The sequence below is a fragment of the Miniopterus schreibersii genome, assembly GCF_964146895.1.
Source record: "Miniopterus schreibersii genome assembly, chromosome: 11".
Taxonomy (NCBI): Eukaryota; Metazoa; Chordata; class Mammalia; order Chiroptera; family Miniopteridae; genus Miniopterus; species Miniopterus schreibersii.
This window is the reverse complement of record NC_138111.1, coordinates 38,062,907-38,083,895: the sequence shown is the minus strand read 5'-3', so window position 1 is coordinate 38,083,895 and position 20,989 is coordinate 38,062,907. Positions and strand designations below refer to the sequence as shown.

At 37.5% G+C, this 20,989-nt stretch overlaps 1 protein-coding gene across 1 annotated transcript in view; it reads right to left on the bottom strand.

The window, feature by feature from the left end:
* The window catches only part of ALDH1A1 (aldehyde dehydrogenase 1 family member A1), a 49,349-nt gene that overhangs the window by 3,823 nt on the left and 24,537 nt on the right, over window positions 1-20,989 (bottom strand). Inside the window, exons 6-12 of the mRNA XM_081150900.1 lie at window positions 20,448-20,576; window positions 18,836-18,949; window positions 13,962-14,064; window positions 13,193-13,377; window positions 10,198-10,362; window positions 5,509-5,666; window positions 1,551-1,625 (exon numbers count right to left, since the gene is read on the bottom strand). Of these exons, the coding sequence (XP_081007026.1) occupies window positions 1,551-1,625; window positions 5,509-5,666; window positions 10,198-10,362; window positions 13,193-13,377; window positions 13,962-14,064; window positions 18,836-18,949; window positions 20,448-20,576 (929 nt within the window). The remainder of the gene's footprint in view (window positions 1-1,550; window positions 1,626-5,508; window positions 5,667-10,197; window positions 10,363-13,192; window positions 13,378-13,961; window positions 14,065-18,835; window positions 18,950-20,447; window positions 20,577-20,989) is intronic.

Below are 20,989 nucleotides of genomic sequence, written 5' to 3'. Positions count from 1 at the left end.
ACTTCTTTCACGCCCTTGATAAACTCCTGTCTTTGCTGTGAGGTCTTCTCTTATTCTATCACTGCCATTCAGTTTTTATCCACTGAATTTCCACTGGAGTTACAACCATAGAATCTTAAACATGGAAAGGAGATCACGGACCTTCTGCTTTCTTCTCCCATTCCTATTTCCACCACAAATGCTGTCCTTGTTGGGCAGATTAAAATTGTGAGTTAGATGCCATAGTATACTAGTGGTACCCAATTTTCTGTCCTTAAATACTGTGCTCTGCACTTTAACTGCTTCTCTACCGCCATGAGGCATGTCTCCAGTCTAACACAATATATTTCATAGTGTATGTAGGATATTTTGCACTATAGCTCTTTTTACACATTCCTCCTGCCACCACAATTATATGAAGGATGGGATATGGTATCATGATTCTGGGCCTCTCTGATCTTATATACATACAAGTACTTAATGAATGTAAATTGAGAAGCATGATGGGTAACTTTATCATTTCCTTTTTTTCCCACCAGCTCTCCAAAGACAGTTTTGTTGTAATTTTGCTGAATTATTTAAATGACAAAGTACACGAATGCATGATCTTTAGAAACTAAGACTCACTTTTACTTTCTATTTATAAAATAGGCAGCTTTACCATGTTTGATTCGATAAGCTTTGTATATGATATGTCTTTTTTCTTTACGAGTTTTAAATTTTATTGCTAAATAAAAGAAAATTTTAAGAAATGAAGTGGTTAAAATTGCTTGGACAAAATTAAGCAAACATATTGCCATTGCTTCCTATGTGTATTTAAGTATGTGTGCATATTTAAAAAGTCGATATACCCCAGTTTAAAAAGCAATTGAAGGCTCATAAATGCATTTTTAGATATATTCTCAATTTAATCAGGACTATAAAACATGTTTTCCTTAGTCAAACTTCCTATTCAGTTTAGATTTTAGTACCAAGAAATAACTAGTTCAGGTAATTTAAAATTTTGGAGTCTACATCAATAATAGTTCAACAAATAAAAATCATTCCTCTTACACTGAAAAATTTTTTTTAGATAAAGGCCACTAATCTATTTACTTAAGAGGTATATTCAAATAATTAGTGTTCTTATATTTTCACAGTTCTTACAATCACCAATTTATAATTTCTAGCTTCTTTCTGGGAATATTTTCAATAACCAAAGTAAAGTGCTTAGGATGGTCCCTTATGAATAGTAGGAGTTTAATAAGTTATATTTCCCTTCTGCCATTACCTTTTTGTACTTATAGGGTAAACCCAGCATTTAAGCAATGTGCTTATGGCCAGAGGGAGGGCAGGGTGGGGCCTGGGTGGAGGGGGGTAAAGTAGAGGGAAATGGGGGACATCTATAATAATGTCAACAATAAAAAAAGAGGTGAACATAAAAAAACAACAAAAAATGATTTGGTAGTATGATTCTTTAGGGAAGAACAGAGGCAAGCTTGAATTCAAGTAGGGACTATGGATTAATCCTCTGGGAGTGACAATCATTTTTATAGAGATAAGAATTTATCTTAATAGAGAGGTCTTCTTACATTTCTCGTCCATTTCCAGACATCTTGAATCCACCAAAGGGACACTGGGCAGACACCATGTTATAGCAATTCACCCTGGAAAGAAAAAAAATATCATATTATAGATCATACTTACCTAGTAAATAACTCCTAAACCTGGAATTTTAGAAATTCAGAGAGCTGTTTAAGAACTCCATTAATTTCAATATAACATGCTCATTGCAAAAAAATTAGCACTATAAATAAGGTTGCAGAAGTATAAGTCAACGATTTTCTTTTGTTTTAATTTTATTTTTGTTTAAAATATTACAGATGTCCCTTTTTCTCCTCAATGACCCCGTTCCACCCCGTCCCACACCCTCCCCAGTCCCTCTTCCCACCACTGTCCGTGTCCTTGGGTTGTGCACAGTCAGCGATTTTCAACCTTTTTCATCTCATGACATACATAAACTAATTACTAAAATTATGTGGCACACCAGAAAAAAAGATATAATTTTGACTCATTCACACTGGGGTGGCTATTGTTGCGTTGGCTGTTGTCATTTTTTTAAATTTGAAAATCTAAGGGGAAAGAAGTGCACCTGACTGAACAGTTCCGTATTGCATGTTTTAAACACGCTGTAGCACACTGGTTGAAAATCACTGGTGTGTGTATATATATTGCCTAGAAACTAGTACAAGGGTACAACTTTATGTGTGGACAGCCATTTGGTTAGGGCATTATGTCCCTCAGAAGCTGTAATTTGAATTATAAAAGATAGAATAGCTTGTATGCCATATGACAAAGAATATGGATTGCTAGAGACTGCAGTTTGTTAGCTGGTTACTGCCTTTACTCAGTGAGCTTTGTAATTCTCTTGAGAGTTGTGTACTTAACAGGCTAGAATCAATTTTCTTTCACAATGATAATATGTATCATATTTCTCAGTTCATTTTTTTCATTAATTGGTTCAATAACTGCTTAAACTGAGGCCTTGGCAGGAGTTGGATTTCATTATTAATTTGTTTACTCCTTGCAGTATTTCTGAACAAAAATAATGACAAAAACATGAGTGATTAGAACTAAAAAAGAAAAAATTACAATAAAAGACCAAGACAAGGGGGACAGTTAGAATGCAGTTATGCAGGACATGAACAATTTGTTTAGCTTTAAATTTCCTGGCTGCCAAAGTGAACAGCAAATTCTAATTATCTACATGATTCTCATTCTACATAAGAGGAAAACATTATTATTTAAAAGAGGAACAACACTCTTTTAAAATACTCTTCCTTCCCTTTATGCCATTATGATCATTATGATAGGTAAACGACAGTGCGACTTCTAGATAAATTGCATTATGCTTGGAAGAGTTTGGTTATTAATTTGATTCTGAGGTAATACGCAGACATTTTCTCAGTTGCAGTATTTACTATCCAATTCCTGGAGTTTCTTCCATATTTTCACTGGACCACAGAGTTCTTATCCAGCCTCTCTTCCTGGAGGGATAGTTCCTTAAAAAAGTTACACTTTCTTTTTTTTTAAAATATATCTTTATTGATTTCAGAGAGAGGAAAGGAGAGGGGGGGAGAGAGAGAGAGAGAGAAACATCAATGATGAGAGAGTTATTGATCGAGCCCGCAACCCGGGCATGTGCCCTGACCGGGAATCGAACCCCGATCGCCTGGATCCTAGGTCAACGCTCAACCGCTGAGCCACACCCGGCCGGGCAAAAAATTTACACTTTCAAAAGCCAACTTATCTCAGCTTTGTTTCATTGCTCTTTCAACTGCAAAATCAAATCATTACTTTGAAATTATGGGTAAAGTCCCAACAACTCCGGAATTCAGTAGTTATTTGGAAAACATCAAGCAGTGACTACTTCTGGGATAATGCCAGAACATTATTATGGCTTAAGATATTCAGTAATAAGAATATGGTCGCCTCTATTTTAATAGTAGAGAAATTTCTGACTGGGGATTCCCACGCCACTGGGTTGAATGATGTCACATAACAAGCTTCCTAAATCAAACAGGCATATAACAAAACCTAACTTGTCTTTGTTAAGCACAGAAAACAAGTTTGCCCTTTAGACTGTATACTGGAAATGAAACTATGTTAGTGTTAGTAAACAGAGAACTGAGAAATACTCAGTTAAAGAAAACTGTATGTTCAAATTGACCAGCCTTGCCAATTGATTCTCTTGTTACGATCCTTTCTTGTTGTAAAGGGAGGTGTTATGCCCACAAACCCTGGCTCTGCTCCTTATAACTTGGTGATATTGAGAAACTTGTCTAGCTTCTCTAAGCATATGGTTCCTCCTCTGTAAAATGTCATGATAATATTTAACAGGGCTGTCTCAAGGCGTAAGTAAGATGATGTATAGAACTGTGCTTCATATAGTGCTTGATATATAGCAAGTCTTTAATAGATGCAGATAATATACACACATACAACAGTAATGATAAATTTTATTAATAATTGTATCATAGGAAAATTCTACATTAGTCATTGGTCATACTGATTATTTAAGAAAAATTCAATTTTATTTAAGAGTCTCTCAAAGAATCAGACTTTCGAACAGTGGTCCTCTGTCCTGGTTACACATGAGAATCATGTGAAAGCTTTGAAATATACTCCTCAAATAAAAGAGCTATGCCCAGAGTCAGTTACTGAGATTGATGTAATTGGTAGGTTTAATGTACACACTCCCCACCCCAGATCAGTTTATCTATGACTAAAACTTCTCAGACGACTCTAATTAATGTACAGTCAGGGTTGAGAATCATTGTTTTAGAGCCTGAAATAGGTCTGAACCTCAGCTGTCATCTACTGTGTGATCTTAATCTCGCTAAGCTTTCATTTTTTCATTGGTAAATTTGACATATTTAAGTAGCTGTAAGTAAAATAAGATAATGAATGTAAAGAATGCAGTGCGTAGAGTGCATATTAACTAAATGATGGCTTTCCCTTTGGTTGGGGAAAAAGATCCTGAAACTATCAATCCTGGAACTATCAGGAGGGGCAAGGATTGCTTGTCTGTCTCTTTTTAATGTCTAACAAATTTTTAACTGGAATATATGTGACATTTTAGGAAAAGAAAATAATCTTGGGCTGTTGCCAGAACTGAGGGCATAAAGTGAGGTTCGACAGGACAAAAAATACCAAGAAAGCAGCCCAGGGACTGGGGGCTGGGCATGGGATAAAATAGTTTGAGAGGCACCACCTCAGCTCTTATGTTCTCTAAATTAAAGTATACAAATCAGAGATATAAACCAGGTCAAAAATGAGAGGGACATGTTCCTCAAAACTCAATATGTTCTTCCAAATTAAGATCTTCAGCCCTAGCAAGTGTGGCTCAGTTGGTTGGAGTGTTGTCCCTTATCCCAAAAAGTTGAGGGTTCGATTCTGGGTCAGGGGTCAGGGCACGTATCCAGGTTTCAGGTTCTATCCCCAGTGGGGGCCATATGCAGGAGGACGCCAATCGATGTTTCTCTCTCACATCAATGTTTCTCTCCCTCTCTCTCCCTTTCCTTTCCTCTCTCTTGAAAATCAATAAATAAAAAGCATATCCTCTGGTGAGGATTAAAAAAAAGATCTTCAGACATCTCAGATAATTCCAGAGCAAGAAGCTGATGAAAGAATTAAATGTTTGCATACATAAGGACACCAAATAAATACTGTCATTATCTAATTAACTTGATTAAATCACAACTTTTATCTCCTTTGTGTATAGCATAGTACCAAGTGCCTAGAAGTTAGTAAAACTTATATTGTATTACCCAAACATCAATAAAATAATTTGGGCAAGCAATTTCAGGAGGCTGGAAGGACTTAAAGAAAATACTCTTCTAAAGTTTTTCCAAGATAGCAGGGTTTTTGTTTTGTTTTGGTAACAACTGTTTTTTCAGCAGGCCACGTGATTCCAAGTGAAATAATCAAAGTCTGCAAAGGTTCAAAGGAACCTGTTAATGTAGTTAACATTGGAAAGGTCTGACTTACCACACTGTCCCGGCCTGCAGAGCAGAGGAGACTGTAATGGCTTTATCAAGGTCTTTGGTAAAGATTCCTGCTGATAAGCCATAGAAAGTATTGTTTGCTCTCTTGATCACATCATCTAAAGATTTAAACTTCATGATTTGCTGCACTGGTCCAAATATCTATACCACAAGGAATGAATATAATAAATCAAAGTAATAGGTTAAAACAAAATATTTAAAATAGTATTTATCGTTTTTTGCCTTACAAACTATCCTAAATTAAGATCTTGCCTCTCATCTCAAACCCACTTGTAAGAATCAGAATGGTAGCTGCTGGAATGGCAGGTTAAGGCAGGTGTTAAGTTCTCTATAGAACAAGATGGGATACAAATAAATAAGGCAATATTCATATTCTAGAATTGGAATCAGTCTTCTAAAAACATAATGATTATGCATGAAGTCATTAGTCACAGAGTCACTTTCCCATTTCGGAACATTTAAAAATTTCGTCCTAGTTTTCCTCATGTTCCAAGTAACTGTATAAACAGCAACCCCGAGAGAGCAACGTTTGTTCTAGTGGATAAATGAGTAGGCAATGATTGATAATAATGTTTTAAATATCAGTTTACCATCCACTGAAATAGCAACTATTATATTGGCCTTAGATCTCTTCATAATCAACCAAGTTAGGTGAAACGATGTGAGTTTTCGTTCAGATTCTACTCTTCAGCCAAGTCTTATTCAACTCACATCTACCAAGCAGAATGGTTAATTACTGCAAGAGCTTAAATTCTTATCCTCTCTGTACTAACCAAAGCATGAACTCATTGACAATGACTATAATCACAGCACAGGAAACAAATTACAACTTGCTCATTCCAGCCTGAACACTTTCTCACTTTTGCTGAACTCTCTAGTTGGTGCAGCCCAAACTTAACTGATTCTGTATGTTACCTCCTGGTGGAAGAAAAACAACTGGGTTTTCTCTTAAAAGTTAAACTCCTGTATTGTTTTTCCATAAAACTTATATTAAAATTAAAGGAGACAGGCGCTCCTCTGAGTGTTACCAGAATTTTCTTGTTAATGTAAATTAGAGAAAATAAAAGTAAAAAAAGATAGTTTTATGGTGTTCATCATTGCTCTAAGTGTAGGAGGGGGTGGCTACCATTCAGGAGATGCTGAGTGTAAACCCTAAGGTTATAAATCTAATTATGATATTGTAACCTGCAAACCAGGTATATAGCAGCTACGGTAACAAATGTATTAATATCTTACATGATTTTAACTGAGCTCAGCACATGGCTCCAGGCTCCTACTTTGAAGCAACACACAAGCGTTCTACTGTGAGTATTGTAGAAAAAAACTAAATGTTTGAAGATTTTTTTCCTAGTCCCTTCTATCTGATAACCAAGATAAGCAAGAATGACAGCTCTAATAAGACAAATATTTGTCAGTAAATGCAAATGTTACAATTCAGTGAAGGGCTGAATTAATATGGAGAAAATAAAGTGTTTGATTATCCATATGAATCTGCTTTTTTTGTTTTTCCTACTTATTTCCTGTTTGTAGATCTGGTTCTGCACTTTCCCCCTAATTTCATGACATTTGGTGGTGGTGGAGGTGAGGTAAAGAAAATAACCCACCCAGATTCTCTGTCATTTCATGAGCGTGAAATATATGTCTATCAAATCAACAGATTTTGATTCAGTACATTTGAGTGTACTGAATCTAATCCATTGTAGTGTATTTTGTAATATCTTCATAGCCCAAAGCCAATGAATCTAGCTCTGTATTTATTAAAAGCCTTCAGTGCACATGAGGTAGAGTTTTTACAATTCCTAAATGCAAACTGGGTTTTCCTAGTTATGTGTCATATCTATGAATAACATTCTTCTTGCTGTTAATTAGTTTGTGCTCACCAAATATTTAACTGCAATATATTTGTCTGGAACAATTAGGAAGTGAAACAAGTGAAAAATATAGGACCAGGAGCACATGGAGAGGAGGGGTAATGTAGCGGGTGAATCCTATTTTCAAGTGTATAAATGGGTCTTATATGGAAAAAGGCCAAAGGGCAGATATGAGACCAGCAAGTAGAACATAAGAGGAGGAATTCCAGGGCAGCCAGAGCAGACCATTTTAATGCTTAACATTGTCCAAATATGGCAATACTCAATAAATAGGGAATTATCTATTGTTGATGTTGTTACTGGCTGGCTATTGATCAGGAACAAAGTGATGGACATAATGGGGGTTGAAGAAGCGGTCTTAAGTAATCCTTCTAGCTTTATGGTGCTAACAAATCACTCAAGCTCTTTGGATCTCAATGACCTCACCTATAAATCTGGATTTTGGCCTGAACTATCTAAATTTTTCTTCTAGTACTAATGCTTGATCAACTTTTAACAGAATGGTTCCCACGTGTTTCATGAAATTCTACAATGTTAGGTTATGGTGGGATTGAATGGAGAATTAAGTTAGTACGAGCAATAGCTAGTCAGGTGGAAGGGCTTGGGGAATGGAATCATGAGAATTATGTTATGCTCCCAAACTGCCTTTAACTAGACACGTGACCTAATTAGAGTAAAACCTCAATATAACAGACTAATTTGGGCAAAAGGGTGTCCATTAAAGACAAAAGTCCATTATATAATAGAGTAGGTTTTCTGAATGCATATGCTAAAATATTGAAAAATTAGTTAGTTTACCTGTTTTTACTTATGTAAACATGTCTGTGTAACTAAAATTAAGTATGTATGAAAAGTTTAATTTCACAGAAAAGTTTTCTCTATGTATAACTGTAATTTTAAATTAAATTTATACTGAATAGGTCTAGTAAATGTGTGAATTCACCAGTTATCTAGAGTAAACAAATGCACACGGCTGGGGAGTGGCTTAGTACATGTGGGAACATCGGTGAGCATGCGTTCAAAGTGCTACAGAAAGTCACCCCTCAAGACAACAGAACCAATGACCTCTCCCCATAAGGTGTGATCTTGTGTCAATCATTCGCCAAACATTGTTTACCAGCGATGACTCTTGGACTTAAATACGTAGATTATAGTCATAGATATGTAATATTTATTTGTCAGCAAAATTACTACAGTATTTTTTCCAACATATGGCCTATTCACTAAAATTTGTTAAAAATAACAGTGAATTAATAACACACACACAAAAATAACCTGTTAATTTAATTATAAGCAAATCTTGATTGAAAGCATTTTAAAATTAACAAGGTATTAATTTTCACATATGACATATGGACCAGAAATTTTTGTCCATTAAATCCAAAGTCTGTTAAACTGAGGTCAACAAAATTGAAGTTTCATTGTACTTTTCATTTGTGGGCCTTAGGTTTCTCATGTACTATACAGAATGGTAACAAGAATATTCCTAAGTCATAGTTGACTGACTCAAAGGAGAATTCAAAATACAAAAAGGTTCAGAAAAGCTTGACATGTTATATTCATAAGGATAATAGAATAGATATAACATGTAGGGACTGAGAACAACCACCATGTCTTTATTTGGGAAAATTCTTGGATCAGTATATTATGTTTTATTATATTTAGTCACACACCTATCAGAATGGCTAAAAAGAAATAGTCACAACACCAAATATTGACAAAGATAGAGAGAAACTAGAACACTCATGTATTGCTGATGGGAATGTGAAATCTTTCAGCCACTCTGAAAAACATTTTGGCAGTTTCTTTAAAACTTGCACTTACTATATGACTCAGCAATTGTACTCCTGGGCATTTATCCCAGAGAAATGAAGACTTACAGTCACACAAAAATCTGTACACCAATGTTTATAGCAGTATTATTCATAGAAGTCCCAAACTGGAAACAACCCAAAAGTTCTTCAATGGGTGAATGTTTAAACAAACTGTGATACGTCCATACTATGGAGCACTACTCAGCAATAAAAAGGAAAGACTATCCTTATATGCAACAATCTAGGTGAATCTATACAGAGAGAAATATGTTGAGTGAAAAAAAGCCAATCCCAAAAGGTTACATGAAGTATGATGTCATTTATTTAACATTCTTGAAATGACAAAATTATAGAAATAGGGAACAGATTTGTGGTTAAGGGCAAGCCAAGGTGGGGTAGGAGGGACATGGGTTTGGCTATTAAAGGGAAACATGAGGGAGTCATGTGGTGATGAAATGTGGTTCTGTGTCTTGACTGTTTCAATGTCGACATGCTTACTCTGATCCTATAGCTTTGCAAGATGTTACCATTGAAGGAAACTGGATAAAGAGACATAAGACTTTTCTGTATTATTCCTTACTACGGCAACTAAATCTATTAATAATCTCAAAATTAAAAATATTAATTAATAGACGGCACATAATTTTATCACTTTTCAATTATTTTCAAATATTTTATTTCCAAAGGAGAAAAAGCAACATTGAAGATCTGCTTTTCTTATTCGTTACTTTAAATCCGTGAAGGACATACCTAGAAATTGTTAAGCATCCTGATCTGTGTTTGGCTGGATGTTTTTGGCCTACCCCATGAATTCCTTACTATTTTTAGTCTTGACCACAACTTTAAACCTTTATCAATAACAGAAATAAAGACTAACATTTACTGAGAAAGATGTTCAAAGAGCTGAGAACTTTCAAGGGACACTGTGTACACACAGGCAGACAAAATGTGGCAATAAAGGGAGCAGAACAGAATGAAGCCATTTACCTCCTCTTTGGCAATGCGCATCTCATCTGTAACATTAGAGAAAACCGTGGGCTGGATAAAGTAGCCTTTATTCCCCCACGGACCTCCACCACATTCCAGCTTGGCTCCTTCTTTCTTCCCACTCTCAATGAGGTCAAGTATTTTTTCATATTGTTCTTTATCAATCTATTTGAAAAATACCACATGAAAAGGGAAAAAAAAATTAGCAGCTTGTGAAGAAAACACATTGTGTGGCCTGTTACTGAGGGCTTCAGAATGCTAGGGTTCAGTCAGATACTCAATAAAGCAGCTGAGAGAGGCTCAGATTCATTCTTTGGGTATATTTTATTTTTATGCCTTTCGAAGACATTTTCGATAATATTTTCATGAACCTTGAAGATAGAGATTTGAATTGGATCTGGCAGTGGGAAAGCAGATGCTGCATATGGGACTTTAGGAAGACTCCTAGACCTCTGTTTGGTTCTTCTCATATTCCTGGTCATTCCCTCTGGCTGGGTCCAGGCTGGACACAGCCTGGTCACCCTCCCAAGTTCAGGTCCCCCTGCAGAAGTCAGTAGATCTGGTTTCAATTTTTGGCCTGTTCTGATTGTTACCATCCTGCTTCATTAAATGGGCCACATCTAAACATGTGACACAATCACAGAAATTGAATGGTTTATTAAATAATATTTTTATAAGCAGAAAAATGAATGCAGAGTTTTGTCTGGGAGCACCAGGAGCACATACCTCTCCTCCACGCACTGGAGCTGGGCTACTTATTGCCTCAGTTCCTATGTGGGCATGTTGAAGGGTTGGGTGACTTGGACTCCCCAACCACTGGTGAGGATTGTTTGGCCTCAGGTGTGGCTGAGGTAAGTTTTAAAGGAAAATCTTCAGAGATCAAGGAGTTAAGGTGAGGGCCTCCTGCCAGTCTAACTTGTCTTTTCTCACTACTTAAAAAATGTTCTTTATTCTTTTCTCTGACTCTACTATCTCCCCCATCTTTCAAGGCCCAATAAAAGGTTTTATAAAGTTCTAACTGCACACAACCCAGCAACCACAGCCAAACAGATTGAATGCTATTTGAAAGTAGGAACCATTTTCTAAAATTGGCATAATATTCAGTACAATGTTTCTCAGTGCTCCTCGGTGCACAATATTTAATTGAATAATCCAAAAAAACAATGTTCCTTTATTTCCAGCTGATTAAGGAAGTTGTGTTGATTTAATGAGGTGACATTTAAATTATTGCATAATATTTAATACAACCAGACTATGGGGTGAGGTTAGGTAGCTCCACCTGGCTAAAATACTCTAGTTTGTCAATAAATAGTCAAGGATCTATGTACTTCCATGCAAAGCTTCTCTGGCCCATCCTAATATATTAATCTGTCTCCAAAAATCATGATTTTTTTTTTTAAATTTTAATTTTTGGTTTTTATCTCATGATGTATTTCCCAAGTCAGAACTTTTCCCTGTCTGTGACCATAGTGGATATCTGGTGACAATACAATACCTGCTTATATGCACTGGCATATAGAGGCTGAAAGGATTTGTTTATTTGTTTGTCTGTTTGTTTGTTAGAAAACTTATATGGTCACTAACTTCTAAAAAATATGGAAATTTATATTTTAATGTCTAGTTATTGACAATGTGCTCATACAACCAGCAGCTAGCTCCAGCACTATGTTATACCAAAATGTGACTCCAAGATAAATACAAAGTATAAAGGGATAACGCTGAACTACTTATTACTTGATTTGCCAGTTATTTTGGGGCTTTTATGTCTGAATATTTGGCATTGCCTAACTTTCAAGATTTTACTACTAGGATGTCTTGTGAGCAGGAAACGACAAGACAGCCTTTCAACTTATCTCAACTGGAAACTGCATGAGGTCGGTTAGCATAATTTCCTGTTTCTTTTGGCATTGCCAGGTACCTATCCCAGTGTTTGGCTGACAATAATGTTCAATAAATTTTGGTTAATCAAATTTCTCTTTGGCTTAGTGAACAAGTCAATAATAGTTTTTTGTTTTTCTTTTAAATCAACAGTGTGGAACAGTGTATAATTTTTAGTGTGAAAGAATAAAGCCTCTGAGCTTACCATGTAGACTCTAGCACAGGATTTCTCAACAGCAGCCCTATGGACATTTTGGGCCAGATAAATGTTTGTTGTGGGGCTCTCCTGTGCATTGTAAGATGTTCAGTAACATCTGGCTTCTACCTACTAGATGCCAGTCGAACTGCTCCTTGCCCCCAGTTGTAACAAAAGAAAATGTCTCAAACAGTGCCAATTGTCCCTTTGATGGGGGGGCAAAATTGTCCTCAGTTGAGAACCTCTGCTCCAGATCAAGATCCCAAAGGGCAGGGTAAATTTAGAACCAAAGGTTCAGGAGCTTCCATAATAGACAAGAAACAAAGAACTGGGCAAGAAAGAGGTAAAAGCGGCCTTTCAGTAAGAGAGAGAAAGAGCTAAAGAGGGAGACACTCTTATTAATAATGCTTCTAAGTAGACAAAAGAAAAAGGGAACCCTAGAGGAATAATTGGTTTTTAACAACTAAGATGAGAAGGTTGCTACAAATGTGGGAACTCAGGACCTTTTAGGATACTCATGTCACCATTAGAGTAAATGCAGACATTGGAGAGAATGTAGATACGTCCTGCGTCCCTCTATCTGTGAGGGGGAAGCTGAGGAAAAGATTGATGCTGAAGAAGAAATAAATGACAGATTGAATAAGAACTTCCAAGTGGACAGATAACTGCATCTAGAAATCAAGAGGCATGCAGATTGAAGAAAACAAGAAATTTCTATAATTTGTTATTTTTCCTCACATCTTTAATTCCCAACATGACTCTTCCACTCCTAGACATAAAAATGAGGCAACACAAAAACATGATGTTTTCTCCACTGTTGGGAGTCAGATTAATTATTTTTTAAATCAAATCGATACAGTATTGTCCCCTAGGACACTTTATCTTGTCCCCTGGAAAGGCTGCCCTTTATTGTAGCCTCACCTGAGGGCCTTGATTGACTCCTGGGGTCAGGGGGTTTCCAAGAACGTACTTTTTAGCCCGTTCAACACTCCTGCGAACAAACTCATCGTAAATGGATTCTTCCACGAAAAGGCGGGATGCGGCTATACAGCATTGGCCCTGGTGGTAGAACAACCCGTGGTGTGCAAATTCAACGGCACTGCCCACTGCAAGGAAGACATTCATGTTAAAGGAGAGCTGTTTCCTAAAGACAATATATTTTATATATATTTCTCAAAGGTAATGCAGTGTTACGGAAAAATCATGAGTCATGTAGTCAGATACTGATTCAATATATTCCACCTCTTATCAGCCAGGTGACAAGTTAACCTTTCTAATCCTTTCTGATTCTGAAAAGACAGCAACAAATTGTAGAATCTGAATAAATGTGGTTGTTGGCCTCAGTCCAATATGTCTGAGGGTATCTCACTATTCTTAATGTGATGCTCATATTTAAAGGTATGGAATTAAAAAAATATATTATGGCTCCTGAGTGCAAAACAATTGGTTCATTTAGAGTTTAGCCTGATCCATTCCAAACAAGAAAGAAATAGTATCTCTGTTAGGCTTATATAGAACTATAATGTTAGGACAGTTTAAGCAATTTTCAAGAGTAATTCTGGACTCTGATTAATGCCTTACACTTTGACGTGAGAAACAAGCCCTTGTGCCAATTTCCAGGTCACTGTGTGACATGACCAGGTGCCAAAAAGGAGGAAGGGTGAAAAGTTAACGAGTGGCTTCTACTCACTGTCTGCGTCAGCAAACACAATGCAAGGGCTCTTTCCGCCGAGCTCCAGGGTCACCCTCTTCAGGTTGCTTTTTCCTGCAGCTTCTTTGATCATCTTGCCGACCTGAAACGGAGCGTTACAAAAGCGGAGGCTTAAACCTGCTCTCCCGACTGCAGGCTTACTTAGCATTTTAAACGTATACGAAGTGCGTGCCGTGGTTAAGTTTCACTCCAGAGAAATATCAAATGGCATTTTTAAAGATCTGTTACCTTCGGATATTAAGGCCCCTACTCCAAGCATAACTATGCAATGAATCAGAAAAACGCTCATGAGGACAGAGATACAGAATACGAAATCTAACCTTGATGTGCATGGCTAGATCGGATGCTGTTCTTTCATTTTAAGCAGAACACCACCTTTCTATGGATAGATCTGACACATCTGCCTCCAAAGGTAACTTGTATATTTGACTTTTTTCATCCCTCTACTGAAACCAAGGAAACTTTATCCAGACTAATTGCCACACTCACCACCTCCTGAATCTCACAGACCTGTTCCTCATTAGATGCCCACCCGACCTGGGCTGCTTCCGACCCTACCCTTCCTTGGGGTCCAGGTCACATCTTAGCTTATTTTCCAATCCCTCTCTGATGACTCCAAGTGGACATGACCCCTTCTTCCTCTTACTTCCCATGGTACCTCCCTGAGGATTCTTTCAGAGCCTCCCTCAGATTGTATTATGTGGACAGATTTCAATTCCCAAACAGAGGTCCCCTCCTTGGGAGCAGTGACACTATTCTATCTCTGCATACCTCCTCTCAGCACCGGCTATCACAGTGACAGACCTTCCTCTCTCCCCTTCCGCACCTTTGAACAGTGGAGTTAGAAGAAAGAAATTGGATCTGTGCTCTGCGCTGCTGGAATCCTGCTGTTCTGGTTCTTTAATGCTGGTTGCCTCTCTTCAGAGAAACCCATTGCTTTCTTTCTTTTTTCACTCCTTTTTTTGTGGATCACGTCCCATCAAGATTATTTTCTGTGCTTGTTTTTATTTCCCATCTCGGAAACCTGGCCTGTATGATTATTTGGTACTTTTATTAAAATCTTAATGCTCTAAAATGATCCTTGTATTTTTTTAAAAAGATTCATTTTAGCTTGCTTCTTTTATTTTCTGGATTTCTTTTCCTTCTGGACACATCAGATTTTAATGAAAAGTTTCAGGAGCACCTTTCTATTTACTAGATGGGATGCTGCCCAATTCCTGAGTCATTGAGTAAAGCCAATTAGATCCTTAAAAAAATAAAACAAAAGGTTTCTATCCTAACTGAACAAAAGATAAGAAATGCTTGCTGAATATATGTTCAAATTTTGTGTGGTTACTGAACTGACTACCTTACAGAGTAGAGCATTAATTAATTTGATAATGTTTTCATCTGATTTAAAATTTCATGGGACTAAACCAAACCTTTAAGATTAATAAAAATAAACTAAAACTAGACTTGCCATGAGGAAACCATGTCTGAAATTTCTCTTATATCCCCTTTTCCTTTCACAATATACGTTTTATGAGCACTTTAAAAAACCAAATTTTCATTTAAGGCAACTAAGAATTTTCTGTTTCTTAGATAATATTCCTTGCCTTTCGCCTTTTGAATTCTCCAAATTCTTTCTGCATTTTTTCTTCTTCTTTTCTTTCCCTTTTTATTTTGTCTTAGGTTTACTGGAGAAACTTTATTAAAGTAGATGACTTTTGCTTTGGGAAAGGAGTAAGATAAGAGGCATTTTTCTAAAAGCCACAGATGTCAAAAGAACCAGTATGAAGAATGGTTAGAAGTACAAGTGAAGGCTTGATCCCCAACAGGGGGCGCGCGGGAGGCAGCTGATCAATGACGACTCTCTCATCATTGATGTTCCTATCTCTCTCTCTCCCTCTCCTTTCCTCTCTCTGAAATCAATAAAGATATATTATAAAAAAGAAGAAGAAGAAATACAAGGGAAGTAGAAAGGTTACACTTTTACTTAGTGCCAGTTCAGCTGGCAAATAAACAGGCTCGCTTCCATTTTCCCCAAAGTATATCTAAAGCCAAAACCAGGAAACATTAATTTTTGTCCTGTGATTTTCTTCTCTTATTTGGAAAAAAGTAAAGTTTCATCATTTTCCCCAAAGAGGTCTGCAATGAAGAAAACATAAGAACTCTTAAGATTATGGTAAACAGCATGTGTCATGAAGTTGTGGCATTGCCATGTGGGTGGAAATAGCAATGCTCACGAAAATGTCTTAACTTATTTTATCCTGCACAATGTGGGTTTGATACTGTTTTAAATGAATCTAATGGGACATTAACATTCACACCTTGCCAGAAGCATTTTTAGGATGGGGTTCATTGCTACCATGACCACAAGAATGCATAGTTTGCTTCTTTTATGGCATTTGGCAAGTTCCCTACCTTCCAGGTAACAAACCTGAAACTGAAAGAACTCTGAAAGACTGATTTTTCTGTGTGGCTTCAAAGATCATCTTAGTCAACTTAATTAAAAAAAAAAAAAAGTCTTTATATTGATTTCAGAATGAGGAAGGGAGAGGGAGAGAGAGAGATAGAAACATCAATGATAAAGGAGTCATTGATCGGCTGCCTTCTGCACACCTCCCACTGGGGATCGAGGCTGCAACCCAGGCATGTGCCCTAAATGGGAATCGAACCTCGATCTCCTGGGTCCTAGGTCAATGCTCAACCACTGAGCCATGTCAGCTGGGCAACTTAATTTGTTTTGATATTTATTTAGAAGTAATTACTGTGCTGGCTTGGGAAGTAACAATGAATAAGACAGTGTTTGAGGACAGTCAGCAGAGAGTACATGAGAAAGCAATGAGCATGCGCGATCATAATTACATATCATGGACAACAGGACCACAGATGGAGAGCTTTAAAATTCAGAATGCTTCTGGGACCGCAGAGAAAGACAGAGGTAACATGTGGTGGGAGCCACTAGAGTTGGTGTGGTCATTTATGAGCAAAAGCCTGGAGAAATCAAAGACACGTGGAATGATCAGGAAGTGATGACCTCTTCCCTCACAACTTTCTAAACCCATGTGAGAAATCAAAGAATGAGGGAAGAAATATGAAAATGGGAATGAGCACAGAGCACGCATAATCACTGTGCCATTTATTGAGTACTCGGTAGGGTGCTAAATGTTTTACTACTCATTAGCTCATGTGATTTTATTCTGTACTACTCAAGAAGGTAGATATAATTCTTTCAATTTTACAAATGAAGAAACTCAAATTTGGCAAGAATACTTAACTTTTGGAAGGCACGACTAAGAGGGATAGAGTCAGAATGTGAAGAGGGGTGTTTCCTAGTCTTCTAACCGCAAGATTTCTTTGTTGGTAGATACTGTCCCAGGATAGTAAAGTGGCTCAGGGATGAGCCAAGACAAACAGGCAATGATGCTGGAGATGGGACCAGGGAACAGAAGCCCCTGGCTCAGAGGAGCTGGAGAAATGAGTAGGCATGAGATCTAGAGCTGGAAATATGCATGGAGTCCCTGCTGCAGAGGGTCTGGAATGCTAGGCTGAGAGGAATTGGTGCATTCCTGCCTTTACCTCCTCTGCCATGATTACAACCTATGACTTCACCATTTTTAAATTTTTGTTGCTGTGTCTCGAACATTCCCATTTGTTTTGTCCGCAGAATCCTGAATGTGCGGTTGATTGGCTTTCCTTTACCTCAGTAAGGGCTTTGAAGACTTTTTCTACTTAATATGTATAAAAACACAAGAAAAAGTATATATTTACCTAGTTTTAAAATGATCAGAAAAAATAAAATTTGATTTCCCACCGTTTTAGTTCTCTATGTAAATGTTTCTTTATTTTGGAGTGGCTAATTAGAGTATAAAGTAATCCAGTTAGTTTTTCCTCACTATCTAGAATGTTCTTGTCTCTCAATCTTTTCAGGAAGTTAAAAAACTAACCATTTTCAAACCCCAGAGCTAGTCCTAGCACCTGTTTAGACATCAGGATTCCTTCCTGTGAGCTCCCTTACAGCACCTCATACACACTTTGTATCTTATCACATCCTGTCAGCAGCTTTACAAGAAGGGGTTAAAGCTGCTCTTCATCTTCTATGCTGTATTCCTGGAAGAGGCACACTTCATATTTTGTATTAAACAACTGACGATGTCACATAATCTAATAAAAATGACTCCAGAGTTTTCTTGCTTCCTACAGTAAAATTTCACCACTTTCTTTTGTTTTCACTAGAAAATCATCTCAGTAGGTGGGAATCCATTCTCCCGAACTCCACCTTCCAAGGGGATCTCCCCACCCCCCCCACCTCACCTCTCCTTGCAGTACCCATGGCTGAGGCCCTGTTCTGTAACCTTCTAGATGGCCCACCTGGCCCAGAGAGGCAGAAAAGTGAGGCTGGGCAGCAGTAACATCCGGGGAAGCTGAGCTGCTGGCCTTTCGAATGTTCGCAGAAGAGACAGCCCCTAATAAGGAGCTAAGGGAGAGGCTCTGCTGTTTAAGTTTTATAATCCACAGGATAAAATTTCATTCATCTATACAAATCATTGCAGCCTAACTTATATTTTCTATGTAAACTGTACCTAACCTTAAGACAAGGTCTAACTGGTCACATTTGTCATCGGGGAAGGTCATGAGCGCACTGAACAGCGCACTCCAGTCCTTCTGAGCTGGTCTTGGGTATTCCGTTTCATCTCAGCCACACCTGCTTATGTTCTATAAACATGTTTGAAGGTTAGAATAAGGAACAAACCATTAAAAAGAACTTCTGTTTTAAGGAAATGTCAGCTTAAAAAGAGTTACATGAAACACGCTTCTGACAGCTGGAGAGGCAGACATCCTTGACGACTGGCCTGAGGGGCTGAAGTTACCTCTGTAGATCCAGTGAAGGCCACTTTGTCTATGTCCATGTGAGAAGAAATGGCGGCCCCTGCAGTCGGCCCATAACCAGGGACAACATTCACAACTCCAGGAGGAAATCCTGCCTAAAAGAGGCCAAGTAAAAACAGTTATGACAGGAGAGTTTAATTCCATGAAGAAAAGGGGAGAGCATGGGATCGAAGCTGCCACTTTATGTTAACCTCATGAGCGTCTATACAAGACAAGATTCACTTAAGTGGTTTTATTATTATTATTACTACTATGATTATTTCATTTGTTAGCCCACTTAAAATAACCTCAAGGGTTGGTTGCATTTTTGAGGGCCCCTTTCTTCTCGGGGGAATCTATGTTTGACTTTTGTAGATCATCGCTCCACTGATGACTGTCTCAAGTTGCTTAGTAGCCAAACAGGATAGTATGTGCAGCAGTGTCTGCTAAATTACTCACATAGAAGGAAAGCAAAATTAAGAAGCTAAAGGGAACCCACATTTTAGTCTCTAGCTGTTGATGGTTCAGAGCAAACGGACTGGGTTGCAGATTCCCTTCGCATTATGTAATCAGTACAGTGTTAGATAAGAACAGTCATCCAGTCATGATTAAGCTTCACAGATTGATTTTAGTCCTAGTTAAAGAATTAGGTAGAAAACAGTGCGGCAACTGACATGGGTATATTAAAATTTCATGTTATTTATATCAAAATGCCTCTTGTTTTTTAAATTTAATTTTTTAATTTCAGTTTACATTCAGTATTATTTTGTATCAGTTTCAGGTGTACGGCTTAGTGGTTAGACAATCACATACTTTACAAAATGTTCCCCCCAGTATTTCAAGTACCCATCTGGCACCACAGATACTTATTACAATATTATTGAATATATTCCCTATGCTGTACTTTACACCCCTGAGACTATTTTTCGACTACTAATCTGTACTTCTTAATCCCTTCACCTTTTTTCACCCAGTTCCCCAATCCCCTCCTCTGCAGTAACCATCAGTCTGGTCTCTCTCTTGAATTTTAAAATTTGAAGTGAAGAGTAGTTTTAAAATGTGGGTTCAGTATTCCTGAATTTATGTTCTAGTGACTAAGAAGGTACATTTAGAGGGAATCAAACTAGAAAAGAGAGTATCAACATATCTCGTTGTGAGTAGATGTGCTTAAAAATAATGCAGCCCAATGTTACAAGCAAGTGTATTAGCACAGAGGACTTCAACCTTTGGATGGACTAGTTTAGACAGTTTGCAGAACCTCCAGGTCATTAGTGGTAGTTATAAACCAACTTAAATTTCAACATTTGAAAGGAAGTCATATCATATTCACATGAATTTGCATTCACGAGAATTAGGCTAAAGAAATAAAAATGTCATCATGAAGTGACTGTTTGACATGAAACCTTCAAGTGTGGCTTCCTGTCTCCATTTGGGCAGAGGTTCACTTGGGTTGACTGCCTGCAGAGATCCCAGCCCACGGCCATGCTAAATGTGTCTGCACCACTGGAAGGGAGCCATTGACAGGTGATGTCATTTACAGTAGCAGCAAATGAGGTCTTCCTATTGTAAGGTAGGACTCCTGAGTTTTGTGCATATTTTCATTTAGGAACTTACCTCTTTTATTAAAGATGCCACGTGAAGAGCAGTGAGTGGAGTTTGCTCTGCCGGTTTGACAACTACTGTGTTTCCGCAGCTTAGGGCCGGCCCTATTTTCCAAATGAACATAACCAATGGGAAATTCCACTAGAAAGCAAGGGGAAACAATGGAGTCTTTGTATTGCTGAAAGTCACATTTGCTAATCTGACTTCTACATTATACCCTTCTGGTAGATGTTAATAATTGTAGTAGTTTTGTTTAATCATCAGGGGTATTCTAATTAAGTTCATTGCTAAAAGTGACTCATAAATGCTAAGAAGTTCCAAAGAAACTGGACACAGAAGAGGAACAGGAGGGAGCCACAACATATCAAGTGCTGTTCTATTGAGCTTTTTCTACCAGGAAAAAGAAAAATCACTGCATGGTTTGGAAATCAAGCCTTACTATTCAACATATTATAAGTTATATGTAAGTGTTTAAAAATGTGATTATTTCTCTTTCTCTGTAAGTAGATCATCTACTGTAACTATTGACCCAATAATGTTATTTAGGATTTATT